This window comes from Chlorocebus sabaeus, chromosome 2 (assembly GCF_047675955.1).
Source record: "Chlorocebus sabaeus isolate Y175 chromosome 2, mChlSab1.0.hap1, whole genome shotgun sequence".
In the NCBI taxonomy this organism is placed as follows: domain Eukaryota; kingdom Metazoa; phylum Chordata; class Mammalia; order Primates; family Cercopithecidae; genus Chlorocebus; species Chlorocebus sabaeus.
In genome coordinates this window covers 27,109,002-27,126,071 of record NC_132905.1, presented here as the reverse complement: position 1 = coordinate 27,126,071, position 17,070 = coordinate 27,109,002, and the positions used below count along the sequence as shown (strand labels likewise).

Genomic DNA, 17,070 nt, shown 5'->3' with positions numbered 1-17,070 from the left:
CTTTGGAACTGGGAAATAGGCAGAGGTTGGAACAATTTGGAGGGTCAGAAGAAGAGAGGAAAATGTGGGACAGTTTTGAATTTCCTAGAAACTTGCTGAATGGCTTTGACTAAAATGCTGATAATAATATGGACAATGAAATCCAGGATGCAGTGCTCTTAGATGGAGATAAGAAACTCGTTGCAAACTGGAGCAAAGGTGACTCTTGTTATGTTTTAGCAAATCTACTGGTGGCATTTTGCCCCTGCCCTAGAGACTGGTGGAACTTTGAACTTCAGAAAGATGATTTAAGGTATCTGGTGGAAGAAATTTCTAAGCAGCAAAGCATTCAAGAGGTGACTTGGGTGCTGTTAAAGGCATTCAGTATTTTTTTTGAGATGGAGTCTTGCTCTGTTACTACCTGGAAAAGAATAGCGTGATCTCGGCTCACTGCAACCTCCACCTCCTGGGTTCAAGCATTTCTCCTGCCTCAGCCTCCTGAGTAGCTGGGATTACATGAGTGCACCACCACGCCAAGCTAATTTTTGTATTTTTAAGTAGAGACAGGGTTTTACCATGTTGGCTAGGATGGTCTTGATCTCCTGATCTGCCCACCTTGGCCTTCCAGAGTGCTGGGATTACAGGCGTGAGCCACTGTGCCCAGCTGGCATTCAGTTTTATAAGGGAAGCAAAGCATAAAAGTTCAGAAAATTTGCAGACTGACAATGTGATAAAAAAGAAAATCCTGGCCAGGTGCGGTGGCTCATGCCTGTAATTCCAGCACTTTGGGAGACCAAGGCAGGTGGATTACCTGAGGTTGGGAGCTCAAGACCAGTCTGACCAACATGGAGAAACGACGTCTCTACTAAAAATAGAAAATTAGCTGGGCTTGGTGGCGCATGCCTGTAGTCCCAGCCACTTGGGAGGCTGAGGCATGAGAATTACTTGAACCTGGGAGGTGGAGGTTGTGGTGAGCTGAGTTTGCACCACTGCACTCCAGCTCAAAACAAAAAACAAACAAAAAAAGAAAATCCCATTTTCTGAGGAGAAATTCAAGCTGGCTGCAGAAATTTGCATAAGCAATGAGGAGCTGAATGTTAATCACCAAGACAATGGGGAAAGTCTTCAGGGCATGTGAGAGGTCTTCATCATACCCGCTCCCCCACTCCACCATTCACAGGCCTGGAGGCTTAAGAGGAAAAAGTAGTTTTGTGGGCTGGGCCCAGGGTCTCCATGCTGGTTGCAGCCTAGGGACTTGGTGCTGTACGTCCCAGCTGCTCAGCCATGACTGAAGGGGGCCAATGTAGAGCCTGGGCCATACAGAGGGTGTACGCCTCAAGCCTTGGCAGCTTTCACATGGTGTGCACAGAAGTCAAAATTGAGGTTTGGGAACCTCTACCTAGACTTCAGAGGATGCATGAAAATGCCTGGATGTCCAGGTAGAAGTTTACTGCAGGGGCAGGGCTCTCATGGAGAACCTCGGCTAGGGCAGTATGGAAAAGAAATGTGTGGTTGGAGTCCCTACGAAGACTCCCTACTGGGGCACCGCCTAGTGGAGCTGAGAGAAGAGGGCCACTGTCCTCCAGACCCCACAATGATAGATCCACTGACAGCTTGCACCATGTGCATTGAAAAATCACAGACACTCAACATCATCCTGTGAAAGCAGCTGGGAGGGAGGCTGGGAGGTAAAGTCACAGGGGTGGAGCTGCCCAAGACCATGGGAACCCACCTCTTGCATCAGCATGACCTGGATGTGAAACATGGAGTCAAAAGAGGTCATTTTGGAGCGTTAAGATTTGACTGTCCCACTCAATTTCAGACTTGCAAGCGGCCTGTAGCCCCTTTGTTTTGGCCAATTTTTCTCATTTGAAACGGCTGTATTTACCCAGTGCCCATGCTCCTATTGTAGCTCAGAAGTAACTTACGTGCTTTTGATTTTACAGGCTCACAGATGGAAGTGACTTGCCTTATCTCAGATGAAATGTTGAACTGTGGAGTTTTGAGTTAAAGCTGAAATAAGACTTTGGGGGACTGTTAGGAAGGCATGATTGGTTTTGAAATGTGAGGATATGAAATTTGGCAGGGGCCAGGGGAAGAATGATACAGTTTGGCTGTGTCTCCACCCAAATCTCACTGTGAATTGTAACTCCCACAATTCCCACATGTTGTGGAAGAAACCCCGTGGGAGGTGATTGAATTATGTGGTCAGGTCTTTCCTGGGCTCTTCTCATGATAGTGAATATGTCCCAAGAGATCTGATTCTTTTAAAAATGGGAGTTTCCACCAGGAATGGTGGCTCACGCTTGTAATCCCAGCATTTTGGGAAGCCGAGGCAGGCAGATCACGAGGTCAAGCGATCGAGACCATCCTGGCCAACATGGTGAAGCCCTGTCTCCACAAAAATACAAAAATTAGCTGGGTGTGCTGGCATGCGCCTGTAGTCCCAGCTATGTGGAAGGCTGAGGCAGGAGAATCACTTGAACCCAGGAGGCAGAGGTTTCAGTGAGCCAAGATCCTACCACTGCACTCCAGCCTGGTGACAGTGCAAGACGCTGTCTCAAAAACAAACATACAAACAAAAAACAGGAGTTTCCCTGCACAAGCTCTCTCTTTGCCTGCCACCATCCACATAAGATGTGACTTGCTCCTCCTTGCCTTTTGCCATGATTGTGAGGCCTCCCCAGTCATGTGGAACTGTAAATCCATTAAACCTCTTTTTCTTCCCAGTCTCGGTCGGGTATTTCTTTATCAGCAGCGTGAAAATGGACTAATACAGTATCTAAGACTTAAAAAAAAAATTAAGGTGAAATTTACATAACACAAAATCAACCATTTTAAAACGTACAATACAGTGGCATTTAGTAAATTCACAATGTTATGCAACTACCCCACCTATATCAAGTTCCAAAATAGTTTCATCACTCCCTGCAAAAAAACTCTGTATCCATTAAGCAGTTATTTTTCATTTTCCCCCTAGACCCTGGAAACCACAGGAACATTAACTTTTAAGTTATTCTAAGGAATTTTAAAGTCATAAAGTAGATATTAAAACAGACAGATTTTAGATGGCTGTGCAACTGCTTCCAGTCATACAGAAAAGAGTTTTTTTCAATAATCTCAATTCCAGTTTTTATTAGCCATTTTATGTACATTGATACCAAGTACTGAAAACTGATAAAAACATGTCCAGAATTCTTTTTTTCCTTTTCTGAGAAAGGGTCTTGCCCTCTCACCCAGGATGGAGTGTAGTGGTGCAATCACAGCTCACTGCAGCCTCAATCTCCCAGCCTCAAGTGATCCCCCCATGTCAGTCTCCTGAATAGCTGGGACTACAGGCACATGCCATCACACCCAACGAATTTTTTTATTTTTTGTAGAGATGAGGGCTCACTATGTTGCCCAGGTTAGTCTTGAACTCCTGGACTGAAGTGATCCTCCTGCCTCGGCCTTCCAAAGTGTTAGGATTACAGGCATGAGCCACAGGACCCAGCCCATGGTTTCTTATACAGTCAATGTACAAATGCTCATTTATATTTTGCACAACAATGAAGATAAAAATAACAATTATAGCAACATACAAATATGTACAAGGATTCAAGACAGACTTTGTTTTTTGGCTTATAACAATGTGTAGATACTACACAAAGAATGAGGATGTAATTTTCATTTACAAGCAAAATGTGACCAAAATCCCTTTTCTTCTTAAAATTGAAAAATGAAATTCTTGAGAATACTAATTAGTGACAGCCAAATCTGACTATTTTAAATTAGCCATGGTTAAACATAGGTAAGTTAAACATTGTGCCTTTCCAAAATTAACGTTTGCAGTTAGAAACATAAACATTTGATAAAACTTCTCAAAATTAATTATAAGTGGCTTTTTCACGTTCTCTGGATTCCAGACACATACTAGAAAAAGTAAATGGAAAAGAGGTGATATTCTGGAAAGCATCCCTACTACTGAAAAGCATCCCTAGCATTGAAAAAAGCATCCCTAATACTGAAAAGCATCCCTAGTACGGAAAAACATCTTCAGGAGTACCCAGTGGTACACTAGCAGGAAACTCATGATATACTAAAAATACTGAGAATAAAGCGGGGGAAGTAATAAGCAGCTATTTTACTGATGTATTAAATATACTGGAATTATGAGGCATAAGATGATATTTATGTGGTTTTTAAAAGGTTTAAAATATTCTTAGGGACTCAATTAGATATTGAGAATGACTGATACTATGATCTCAAAAATAATATAACACACATAATCATGGTGTTACCTTACTAACAGGAATTTAGTTTTTAATAACTAACTGAATTTTATTCTACTGGCTTGAGAAGCAGCTGCCTATTTTGAGAACTACAGGAGTTAGTATGATCATATATAATTAAGTTAATGTCACAGAAACCAAAATGATAATAGTTTACAAAAGAAGAAAGTGCCCATTTATTGGGTTGTGACATCAGGCTGAGATGGCTTAGGGCTGGAAAGCAAGGATGAGTGTAGCATTGGGGCTCAGGTACAAATCTGTTTATAAAGCTCAAGGAGAGAAAAGGCACGAGAAGGAGACAACCCTAAATGGTGGTGGCACCTGGATGTGGAATTACCACAGGGGGCCAGAGACAGGCTGGTACATAACCCTCTGGCCAGGTACTATGGGAACCAACCCCTTCCTTCAATATTAAATTGAGAATACAAATATCTCAAAGCATGCTTACCAAAAGTTGATTATTTATCCTCATATTACAAAACACAGGAGGAGGAGACATTTATTTTTAAAAGAGAGCTAAAAAGTTATGGGGTGTCTCCTAAATTCAACTTGAAAACTAACTCAAGGAGCAAACATTAAAAAAAAAATCCCTATTAATATATACATATTTTTGAGATGGAGTTTTACTCTTGTTGCCCAGGCTGAAGTGCAGTGGCGCAACCTAGGCTCACCACAACCTCCGCTTCCTGGGTTCAAGCAATTCTGCCTCAGCCTCCCAAGTAGCTGGGATTACAGGCATGTGCCACTACACCTGGCTAATTTTGTATTTTTAGTAGAGATGGGGTTTCTTCATGTTGGTCAGGCTAGTCTCAAACTCCTGACCTCAGGTGATCTGCCCGCCTTGGCCTCCCAAAGTCCTGGGATTACAGGCGTAAGCCACTGCATCTAGCTGGACTATTAGTATTTTTAAAAGGCACTTAAAATATTCCTTTCCAGTCCAACTCAAAATACATCTCTGTCAACTACATTTTGGATAAATATTTTAAAAAGCACATTTTTGTGCAATTTTTTTCTTATAATCCAGCAATATTTACCATCCATAGGGTTAAAAGTTTGAAGGACAGAGCTCCAACTTTCTGCAGAACAATCTGAAAGTGCTTTTATCATAGAAACAAGAACATTAATGATTTGCTCTTTCACTGACAACATCCTGTAGTCGTTTCAGTAAAACATCATCATTTTCTTGACAGACGCGTTTGGCAGGGGATTCTGCATCACTATCGATGGCTATTACTCGCTTCTTGGTTCTCTGCTCACCTTGCCTTATCATGTTGTTGATCTCTTTCAAACTCTGTGCAGAAACAGAGAACGTGTGTGAGTAAAAGAGGGAGAAGGGAAATGGCAGCAAACAACCAAGCGAATTGTTTTTTCCTGTGTTCTATCCTCTGTCCAAATCTTCACACTGGGATAAGGATTCTTTTTAAAACTTAGAACAACCTCATAAGGGATGGCCTGAACTAATCTTTTCAGATGGTTTAAAAATTAGATTTAAGGCCAGGTGTGGTGGCCTGTAATACCAGCACTTTGGGAGGCCAAGATGGTTCAATCACTTGAGCCCAGGAGTTTGAGATCAGCCTGGGCAACATGGCAAACCTGGTCTCTACAAAAAATACAAAAATTAGGCAGGTATGGTGGCTTGTGCCTGTAGTCTCAGCTACTCGGGAGGCTAAGGAGCATCACCTGAGCCTGGGGAGGTTGCGGCTGCAGTAAGCAGTGATCATGCCACTGTACTCCAGCCTGGGAAACAGAGTGAGACCCTGTCTCAAAAACAAAACCAAAACAACTGAATTTGCTGTATAATAGTAGTTCTCGATGTGTAGTACCCAGACCAGAAGCAGAAGAAGCATCTACAATTTTTTTATTTTTTGAAACAGGTTCTCTCTCTGTTGCCCAGGCTGGAGTGCAGGGCATGATCTTGGCCCACTGCAAGCTCCGCCTCCTGGGCTCAAGCTATTCTCCTGCCTCAGCCTCCCTAGCTGGGACTACAGGCACATGCCACCATGCCTGGCTATTTTTTTGTATTTTTAGTAGAGACAGGATTTTGTTATGTTGGCCAGGCTGGTCTTGAACTCCCGGCCTCAAGTGATCCCCCAACCTTGGCCTCCCAAAGTGCTGGGATTACAGGGGTGAGCCACCGTGCCTGGCCTTAACTGTTTTTTTTGGTTTTTGAGACGAAGTCTTGTTCTTGTCGCCCAGGCTGGAGTGCAATGGCATGATCTCGGCTCACTGCAACCTGTGCCTACTGGGTTCAAGCGATTCTCCTGCCTCAGCCTCCTGAGTAGCTGGGATTATAGGTGCTCACCACCATGCCTGGCTAATTTTTGTATTTTTAGTAGAGATGGGGTTTCGCCATGTTGGCCAGGCTGGTCTTGAACTCCTCATCTCGTAATCTGCCTGCCTTGGCCTCCCAAAGTGCTGGGATTACAGGCGTGAGCCACTGCGACCAGCCCTAATCTGTTTTAACCAGCCCTCCCAATGATTTTAAAGTTCCCTACAGTTTGAGATCCTCTTCCTTAGAGTAATGCTTTTCAATTTTTTTTTTTTTTTTTTTTTTTTTTTTTTTTTGAGACAGTCTCGTTCTGTCGCCCAGGCTGGAGTGAAAAAGGGGTGATCTCGGCTCACTGCAACCTCCGCCTCCCGGGCTCAAGCGATTCTCCTGCCTCAGCCTCCTGAGCAGCGTAGCTGAGATTACAGGTGCGGACCATCGTGCCTGGCTAAGTTTTTGTATTTTTAGTAGAGATGGGGTTTTGCCATGTTGCCCAGGCTGGTCTTGAACTCCTGAGATCAGGCAATCCGCCTGCCTTGGCCTCCCAAAGTGCTAGGATTATAGGCTTGAGCCACTGTGTCCAGTCAGGTATATTATCTTAGCCAACTTTGTCAAGTATAGTGAGAACTCTGTAGGCATCTGTATAACTTAATAGGAAAGTAATAAGAAGGAGCCAATGTATTTGGACTGAATTACAATATGCCCCACTACAATTTCTTCCAGTTTATACTGATTCTGACTTCTGGAGACATACTGAACAGATCTGCTTGACAGTCCATGAAGTATCTGAAAACAGCAGTCATGTCCATATCACATCTTCACCACTCAACAAGGATAAGGATGGAGATGATCACAGAGTTGTCTATGTACATAAGAGGAGACTTGTGTTTTCAGATGTCTTCCTATCCTGGGTGCCATCTACCAAATGCACTTTCACTTCCAATGCCTTTCTTTCAACTTGACATCCCCCAGGTCTGACCACTTGCAGATGTTGCTTTACTGGTCCCTTCTCAAGATCTTGCTTGAACAGGAAAACATGCTGGACTTTCAAAATGAACTCCACAAATACCATGTCAATAATAATGGATTAAACTACCTCAAACTGAATATACTGCTCTTGATGAGAGGAGACATGCCATAGTTAACATTTCATATTTTATTAGTATAGTAGAAACTTGGCCAAAAACAAAAAAAGAGGCAAGATTAACAGTTACTGACTGTTAATCTGAAATCCAACTTTTAGCCTATTCACCTTACCTTAGAAGGGCTGCCACTGAACTTGTACAGCAGAGCGCTTCTTGGTGTAAGGCCTGACCCATTCTTGTGTGGGGAAATATAAATGGAGTGCTGTTGGGAAATGCGGCGTGGTGAGCCTGGTTGTTGTTTAATATGTGGAAAAGGAGAGAGTGGTGGAGCATCCATCTAAAATAACCCAAAAGTCAGATTTTTTAGATAAAAGTTTTTCTTTGTTTTTGAATCCTATATTTTTATTCTTATGATATCTCCTAGTTAGGAATCAGTTATACTATAAAAGCTCATTTATGGTTGAGAAAAGCAAAAAAAAGATCTGTTATTTCCTTTTTTTTTTTTTTTTTTTTTTTTTTTTACAACAACAACAGATAAAGTAGAATTTATTTTCTTGGATCTTTTTTTTTTTGAGATGAAGTATCTCTCGCTCTTGTTGCCCAGGCTAGAGTGTGATGGTGCAATCCAGGCTCACTGCAACCTCTGCCTCCCAGGTTCAAGCGATTCTCCTGCCTCAACCTCCCAAGTAGCTGAGATTACAGGCATGTGCCACCACGCCCAGCTAATTTTGTATTTTTAATAGAGATGACCATCTTGGCCAGGCTGGTCTCCAACTCCTGACCTCAGGTGATCCACCCACCTTGGCCTCCCAAAGTGCTGGGATTACAGCTGTGAGCCACTATGCCCTGCCTATTTTCCTGGATCTTTCAGGAAGTCCTATAACTAGTATTAAGAATTCTGGCCGGGCATGGTGGCTCACACCTGTAATTCCAGCACTTTGGGAGGCCGAGGTGGGTGGATCACCTGAGGTCAGGAGTTTGAGACCAGCCTGGCCAGCATGGTGACACTCTGTCTCCACTAAAAATGCAAAAATTAGCTGGGCGTGGTGGCACATGCCTGTAATCCGAGCTATTCGGGAGGCTGAGGCACTAGAATTGCTTGAACCCAGGAGGCAGAGGTGTTGCAGTGAGCCCAGATTGTGCCACTGCACTCCATCCTGGGTGACAGAGCAAGAATCTGCCTCCAAAAAAAAAAAAAAAAAAAGAATTCTGGGGCCGGGTGCAGTGGCTCACTCCTATAATTCAGCACTTTGGGAGGCCAAGGTGCTCTGATCACTTGAGGCCAGGAATTGGAGACTAGTCTGGCCAACATGGCAAAACCCCACTTCAGCCTCCTGAGTAGCTCCTAAAAATATAAAAATTAGCCAGGTATGGTGGCATGTGCCTGTAGTCCCAGCCACTTGGGAGGCTGAGCATGACAACTGTTTGAACCCAGGAGGCAGAGGTTGCAGTGAGCCGAGTTTATGTCACTGCACTCCTCCCTAGGTGACAGAGTGAGACTCTGTCTCAAAAGAAAAAAAAAAAATTCTGGACAAGACACCAGGAGTTAAGCCACGAGCACGAGAACCTCATATTCATGCTTAAAAAGTCAGGACAGGCTGGGCAGGGTGGCTCACGCTTGTAATCCCAGCACTTTGGGAGGCCGAGGTGGGTGGATCATGAGGTCAGGAGTTCAAGACCAGCCTGGCCAAGATGGTGAAACCCTGTCTCTACTAAAAATACGAAAATCAGCTGGGCATGGTGACAGGCTCCTGTAATGCCAGCCACTCAGGAGGCTGAGGCACAGAATTGCCTGAAGCCGGGAGGTGGAGGTTGCAATGAGCCGAGACTGTGGCCACTGCACTCCAGCCTGGGCAACAGAGCGAGACTCCTTCTCCAAAAAAAAAAAAAAAAAAGTAGGGACAAAGAATAACCAATCTTCTAACACTTGCTATAACAATCTCTCTCTACACACACACAAAATCTCTCTCTACCCCACAACCAAAGCAGTAGCAGAGAGAATAAAAGAGGCAGAGAATTCTATAAGCCAGCAGAATGATTCCGACATGGAAAAAAATCTGTTAATGAAATGGGAAACACTTCATATGGAAATGGAAAATATTTAGAAATAAGTTGGATGAGCAAGGATTTCATTTTCATTTTCTTTAATATCCTGTATAATGGAAGTAAATTAAGATGGTAGAGTATATAGACAGAGGGGAAGTGAAACTGGAGTAGGATGAACAGTTATGACCTCTGAGGATAGTCATAGACCATATTCCATGAAAAGAGGAAGAACAGAAATGTACAGATGCACACAGTTACATAGAAACAGCTATTGGCTGGCTGGCTGCAGCTTCTGCTAGGGCCTTTTCTTTTCTTTTTTTCTGAGGCAGGGTCTTGCTCTGTTGCCCAGACTGGAGTGCAGTGATGCGACTGTGGTTCATTGCAGCCTTGACCTCCTGGGCCCAAGCGATCCTCCTACCTTAGCTTGCTGAGTAGTTGGGACCACTACTCGGGTGTATACCAGCCACTACATGGCTAACTTGTAGAGTTTTTTTTTTTTTTAAAGAGACAGGGCCTTCCTATTTTTCCAGGCTGGTCTCAAATTCCTGGGCTCAAGCAATCCTCCAGGCTTAGCTTCCCAAAGTGCTGGGATTACAGGCTTGGGAAGTGCCTGGCTGGTCTCTTTTTCTTAGAGCTAAAGTCTGGTCTTCTGGGAAGCAACCTCAGCTTACACACTGGTAACACTTTCTCAGGCCTGCCGCGACTGCCGAAACTGGGGTCTGCATAATTATTATTATTATGATTTTTTGAGACGGAGTCTCGCTCTGTCGCTTGGGCTGGAGTGCAGTGGCACCATCTTGGCTCACCGCAAGCTCCACCTCCCCGGTTCACGCCATTCTCCTGCCTTAGCCTCCCTAGAAGCTGGGACTACAGGTGCCCACCACTATGCCCGGCTAATGTTTTTTTTTGTCTTTTCAGTAGAGACAGGGTTTCACTGTGTTAGCCAGGATGGTCTCAATCTCCTGACCTCGTGATCCGCCTGCCTCGGCCTCCCAAAGTGCTGGGATCACAAGCGTGAGCCACCACGCCTGGCCTGCATAAAAATTTCTTAGTGGAGCCTCTATTAATGATCCAGGCCTATCTACTTCCTTTTGCCTTTTTTTTTTGAGACAGAGTCTTGCTCTGTTGCCCAGGCTGGCGTGCAATGGTGCAATCTTGGCTCACTGCAACTCTGCCTCTCGGGTTCAGGTGATTCTCCTGTCTTAGCCTCTCAAGTAGCTGGGATTACGGGTGCCCACCACCATGCCCGGCTAATTTTTGTATTTTTAGTAGAGATGGGGTTTCACCATGTTGGCCAGGCTGGTCTTGAACTCCTGACCTCACGTGATCCACCTGCCTCGGCCTCCCAAAGCGCTGGGATTACAGGCATGAGCCACAGCGCCTGACCTCCTTTTGTCTTTTTTTTTTTTTTTGAGATGGAGTTTCCTTCTTGTCACCCAGGCTGGAGTGCAGTGGCACAATTTCTGCTCACTACAACCTCCGCTTCCTGGGTTCAAGTGATTCTCCTGCCTCAGCCTCCCGAGTAGCTGGGATTACAGGTGCCTGCCACCACGCCACCTAATTTTTGGTAGAGATGGGATTTCACCATGTTGGCCAGGCTGGTCTTGAACTCCTGACCTCTGGTGATCCACCCACCTTGGTCTCCCAAAGTGCTGGGATTACAGGCATGAGCCACCACACCTGGCCCCTTCTGTCTTTACCTTGAGAAAAACATTAATCTCACAATGTAACAACAGAAAAATTTACCAAATTTGCTGGGCGCAGTGGCTCATGCCTGTAATCCCAGCACTCTGGGAGGCTGAGGTGGGCGGATCACAAGGTCAGGAGTTCAAGACCAGCCTGGCCAACATGGTGAAACCCTGTCTCTACTAAAGATACAAAAAATTAGCCAGGTGTAGTGACATGCTCCTGTAATACCAGCTACTGGGAAGGCTGAGGCAGGACAATCACTTGAACCTGGAAGGCGGAGGTTGCAGTTGAGCTGAGATTGTGCCATTGCACTCCAGCCTGGGTGACAGGGTGAGACTCTGTCTCAAAATAAATAAATAAATAAATACAAACAAATTAATTGTTTTAATATTCATGTTCCCGTCAAGTTCTTACCCATATATACACGGAATTTCTAGCAACATAATCATGGTATAGATAAAATTCCTGCCAGGCGTGGTGTTTCACACCTGTAGTCCCATCACTTTGGGAGTCTGAGGTGGGTAGATTGCTTAAGTCCAGGAGTTCCAGACCAGCCTGGCCAACATGGTGAAACCCCGTATCTACTAAAAATACAAAAAAATTAGCCAGGCGTGGTGGTGGCATGCAGCTGTCATACCAGCTACTTGGGAGGCTGGGGTGGGAGCATCGCTTGAGCCCTGGAAGCAAAGGTTGCAGTGAGCCAGGATCTCACCACTGCACTGTAGTCAGGGCAACAGATTCCATGATTTCCTCTCGTCTCTGTTGTACCACAGCCTTAAATACTGATTAAGTTACTAGTCATGCTCTGATTAATTGCTAGTAATTTTACTTTGACATACTTATCTAGCAAAATAAACTTATAGTAATTCAACTATGACAGCAAATAATAATAAAGTAGTAAAACATAAAACATACCACATGGTCCTGATTTGACAAGTCGTATTTCAGTGCAAATGACTTCACTCTTCCTACATATATTGTATTGTAAAATTTTATAAGATCACCTCTTTCCTCTTTCACTGGTCCACTGGAGCAGTCAGGTGTTTTTGTAGCATCTTCCAAGTCTGTTAAAAGGAATGCAATGTTGTGATACAAAGCATACTTTTTATTTTTTTTGAGACAGGGTCTCACTTTGTCACCCAGGGTGGAGTGCAGTGGTGCAAATGTTGGCTCACTGCAACCCCGACCTCCTGGATTCAAGTGATCCTCCCACCTCAGCCTCCTGAGTAGCTGGGACTACTGGCACGCACCACCATGCCTGGCTATTTTTTATTTTTAGTAGAGATGGCGTTTTGCCATGTTGCCCAGGATGGTTTCCAACTCCTGGGCTCTAGTGATCTGCCAGCCTCAGCCTCTCAAAGTGCTGGGATTACAGGCGTGAGCCACCATGCCCAGCCACAAAGCATACTTTAATATACAAGTCGGCAATTTAAATTACCTTTCTACAATATTAAAAAAAACTCACAAGTCTTTATGTAGAGAAATTAATATTTTCAGAGAAGGTTCAGAAATCCATTTGTATTACTTATAAGTCATATTGGAATCTAGAAAAATGCAAACATATCAATTGAAGGTGGTGCTCTCTTCTCTAGATGCCACTTCAGAATGTTTTCACAACCATAGCTTTTGAGCTGACTGTCATTAGTGGCTTTTAGAGGGGCAACAGCCCTGGGCTGGTGTTATCTAAGTTCTACAGTATGGCAGGCAGTGGCAAACCTCAGCTTCAGAAAACTAAAAGGCCTGCAGATATTCTTCTTGTGTCTTTGAGAAAGGTGGAAAGATTCTAAAAGGTAAAGCATATCCTGAGAGGTTAGGGAAGAAGCAAAATGAATTACATTTATTTCTCTGCAAATACATGGCAGGTGACAGGTGTTCTAAGAGCCTTATTGTACCACGTACAACAGGAGCCCTGATCAGGAACCAGTGTTCAGGTTTTACTGAGCACCCCCAGTAGTAAAATAACAGCTTGCCCCAACGTAGTTTCCTACTTAATGGTGCAACTCTGGGATAGCTTGTGAAACTAGGCAGAAATTTGTCCTACTATTTTTTGGGGAAGGAAAAGTATTATAGAGTATTACAAACTATCATTTACTTGTATACACAAGAACCATGTGTTTAGAAGAGCTAAGAAAACCACTACCAATTAAAAAGAATTTAGCATTTATATGAAAAAAGTTCTCATTCTTAATTCACTGGCCTACAAACATTGAGAACATGGGTAGAAGCAATGCCTTCGCCTTAGGAAAACCAGAAAACACAAACATGGTTCAAAGACCAAACGGCCCCAGGGGATCTCAGTCTTAATTTGGATGTCTTTTTCACTTCTGCTATTTCTAAAGGATCTTGACTAGGGTGGGAGGGGAGGGGAGCTATGTGGTTAAATAAAGTTGAGGAAATGCTGTACATTATATTAGAAATTCAGAAATGCATGTTAGTATAAGGCTCTGAGAAGTACTGCAGTTTGGGAAAAAAAATAACTCTCATGTTCACTTTAATTCCATACTTCCCCAATTTTTTATGTATAGTCTCTTTCCCCAAAACACTTTTTTTTTTTTGAGAGGGAGTCTTGCTCTGTCGCCCAGCCTGGAGTGCAGTGGTGCAATCTCGGCTCACTGCAGTCTCTCTGCCCGCTGGGATCCAGCGATTCTCCTGCCTCAGCCTCCTGGGTATTTGGGATTACAGGAGCATGCCACCACACCTGGCTAATTTTTGTATTTTCAGTAGAGATGGGGTTTCGTCATGCTGGACAGGCTGGTCTCAAACTCCTGACCTCAGGTGATCCACCCGCTTTGGCCTCCCAAAGTGCTGGGATTACAGGCGTAAACCACTGCGCCTGGACCCCCCAAAACACTTATACTACCATTCTGGGAAATACTGTTTCAAAGGATACTGGTATGTTAACAGCTCTTCTAGGTTATTCTCATTATATGGATCAATTAAAATTATTTCTTTTTGTTTTGTTTTTATGACAGGTTCTTGATCCTCTTGCCTCAGCCTCCTGAGTAGGTGGGACTACAGGTGAATGCTGCCACACCAGGCTAATTTTTTTTTTACTTTTTGTAGAGACAGGGTCTCCCTATGTTTTCTAGGCTGGTCTCTAACTCCTGGGCTCAAGTGATCCTCCCACTTCGGTCTCTCAAAGTGCTGGGATTATAGACGTGAGCGACCACACCTGGCCTAAAATTATTTAATGTCCTCCTTGTATTAGAAATTTATTGAGACAGAGACTATAGTGTCTCCATATTTCTGTGTCATTCCAATTCCAGTTGTTAATATTTATGTAAGGTAAGGAGCTATACTTTACTTGAATGAACCAAACATTTAAAATTGTGGGAGGCTGGATGTGGTGAAACCCTGTCTCTATAAAAAAAAAAAATTAAGGGGCCGGGCGTGGTGGCTCACGCCTGTAATCCCAGCACTTTGGGAGGCCAAGGCGGGCGGATCACAAGGTCAGGAGATCGAGACCATCCTGGCTAACACAGTGAAACCCCGTCTCTACTAAAAATACAAAAAATTAGCCGGGCGCGGTAGCAGGTGCCCGTAGTCCCAGCTACTCAGGAGGCTGAGGCAGGAGAATGGCGTGAACCCCAGGGGTGGAACTTGCAGTGAGCTGAGATCGCGCCACTGCACTCCAGCCTGGGCGACAGAGCGAGACTCCGTCTCAAAAAAAAAAAAAAATTAAAAATTTAAAAACTAGGTGTGGTGGCACGCACTTTTATCCCTAGCTACTCGGGAGGCTGAGATGAGAGGATCGCTTGAACCCAGGAAATCAAGGTTGCAGTGACCTATGATTATCCTATTACATTCCAGCCTGGGCAACAGAGCAAGATCTCATCTCTAAAATTTAAAAAAACTAAAGAAAAAAAAGACATTAAAAAAATACTCGTCCAGGTGTGGTGGCTCACGCCTGTAATTCCAGCACTTTGGGAGGCCGAGGTGGGAGGATCACTTGAGCCCAAGAGTTCAAGACCAGTCTGGGAAACACAGTGAGATCCCATCTCGGTCTCCCAAAGTGCTGGGATTATAGGTGTGAGCCACCATGTCCGGTCAGAAATGGGTTTTTACTGATGAAAATAGTGAATGGTTTATTAAGTGGGACTAATGCTAAAAAAACCATACTCATTAATATAACAAATTTGATATTGCTTATAAATAATAGCTATTACTAAGGCCTTACTATGAACAAAGTTTGTATTAAATATTATATATATGCATATGTGTATATATAGTTGTGTATTGCATAATGATGGGTTATCTTCTCAAAAATGCATTGTTGAAATGATTTTGTCATGAGAATACTATAGAGTATACATACACAAACCTAGATTGTATGACCAACTACACACCTAGGCTGAATGGTATAGCATATTGCTCCTAAGTTGCAAAACTGTACAGCATGTTACTGTCCTGAATACCACAGGCAATTGTATCACAATGGCAAGTATTTGTGCATTTAAATATATCTAAACATAGAAAAGGTATAGTAAAAATACAGCATTATAATCTTATAGGACCACTGGTGTATGTGTGGGCCATCACTGACTGAAACATCATTATACGGCACATGACTCTGTGTGTGTGTGTGTATGCACACACATACATACATATACATATAGTTATATTTTTTATTTTTAGAGACAAGATCTTGCTCTATCACCCTGGCTGAAGTGCAGTGGTGCGATCATAGTTCACTACAATCTCAAATTCCTGGATTCAAGTGATCTTCCTGCCTCAGTCTCCCAAGTAGTTGGGACTACAGGTGTGAGCCACCATGCCCAGCTAATTTTTTATTTTCATTTTTTGCAGATGGGGGTCTTGCTGTGTTGCTCTTGCTGGTCTTTAATTCCTGGGTTCAAGGGATCCTCTTGCCTCAGCCTTCCATAGTGCTGGGAGATTACAGGCATGAGCCACAACACCCAGCCTAAATATAATTATTTTTAATCCGTAAAATAAGTTTCTAAGGAAGTAATGTAAAGTTTTCAGTTAACTACAATACACTTGAGTACAGTGTTACATTTGTGTTACTTAGGTTAAGCTATAACCTAGGTCTCCCAAGTATTCTAATTAAGACTGCCACTCTGGAGTGGTCTGCTAACATGACATTGAAGAATTCATAGCCCATGAGGAGTGAGCTGGTGTTTTAATCAGGAAATTCTTTCTCCACTCCAACAGTTTCTGTTAGGCATATCTCAATCGATGACCAATGCTTTGCTCATTAACATACTCAAAGTCAGAACTTTTTTTTTTTTTTTTTTTTGAGAAAGAGTCTTGCTCTGTTGCCCAGGCTGGAGTGCAGTGGCACAATCTCAGCTCACTGCAACCTCCGCCTCCAGTGTTCAAGCAATTCTCCTGCCTCAGCCTCCTAAGTGGCAGGGATTACAAGTGCTCACCACCATGCCTGGCTAATTTTTGTATTTTTAGTAAAGATGGGGTTTCACCATGTCAGCAAGACTGGTCTCGAACACCTGACCTCAAGTGATCCACCCGTCTTGGTCTCCCAAAGTGCTGGGATTACAGGTGTGAGCCACCATGTCCGGCCAGAAATGGGTTTTTACTGATGAAAATAGTGAATGCTTATTAAGTGTGACTAATGCTAAAAATGAGCTCATGTTCAGGAAATAAAAAGTATTTAAGATAAGCAGATTGGTTAAAATATTTGAGACACTACCCTCAATAGCCATGAAAGTGATGAAAGATCCAGTGAAGTCTCTAGGCTTTATTCTTAGGGATAATA

The 17,070-nt window shown here is 43.5% G+C and overlaps 1 protein-coding gene across 5 annotated transcripts in view; it reads right to left on the bottom strand.

The window, feature by feature from the left end:
* Positions 1-2,709: 2,709 nt before the first annotated feature.
* Positions 2,710-17,070, bottom strand: part of LOC119619406 (retinoblastoma-like protein 1) — an 87,370-nt gene continuing 73,009 nt past the window's right edge. For 4 of the 5 annotated variants that reach the window (XM_073006753.1, XM_073006767.1, XM_073006771.1 and 1 more), the window contains 3 exons: positions 12,252-12,400; positions 7,774-7,938; positions 2,710-5,541 (listed from right to left, as the gene is read on the bottom strand). In XM_073006753.1, coding sequence (XP_072862854.1) covers positions 5,371-5,541; positions 7,774-7,938; positions 12,252-12,400 — 485 coding nt within the window. In that variant the 3' untranslated portion in view covers positions 2,710-5,370. The remainder of the gene's footprint in view (positions 5,542-7,773; positions 7,939-12,251; positions 12,401-17,070) is intronic. The other variant, XM_073006760.1, reaches the window with a different exon arrangement.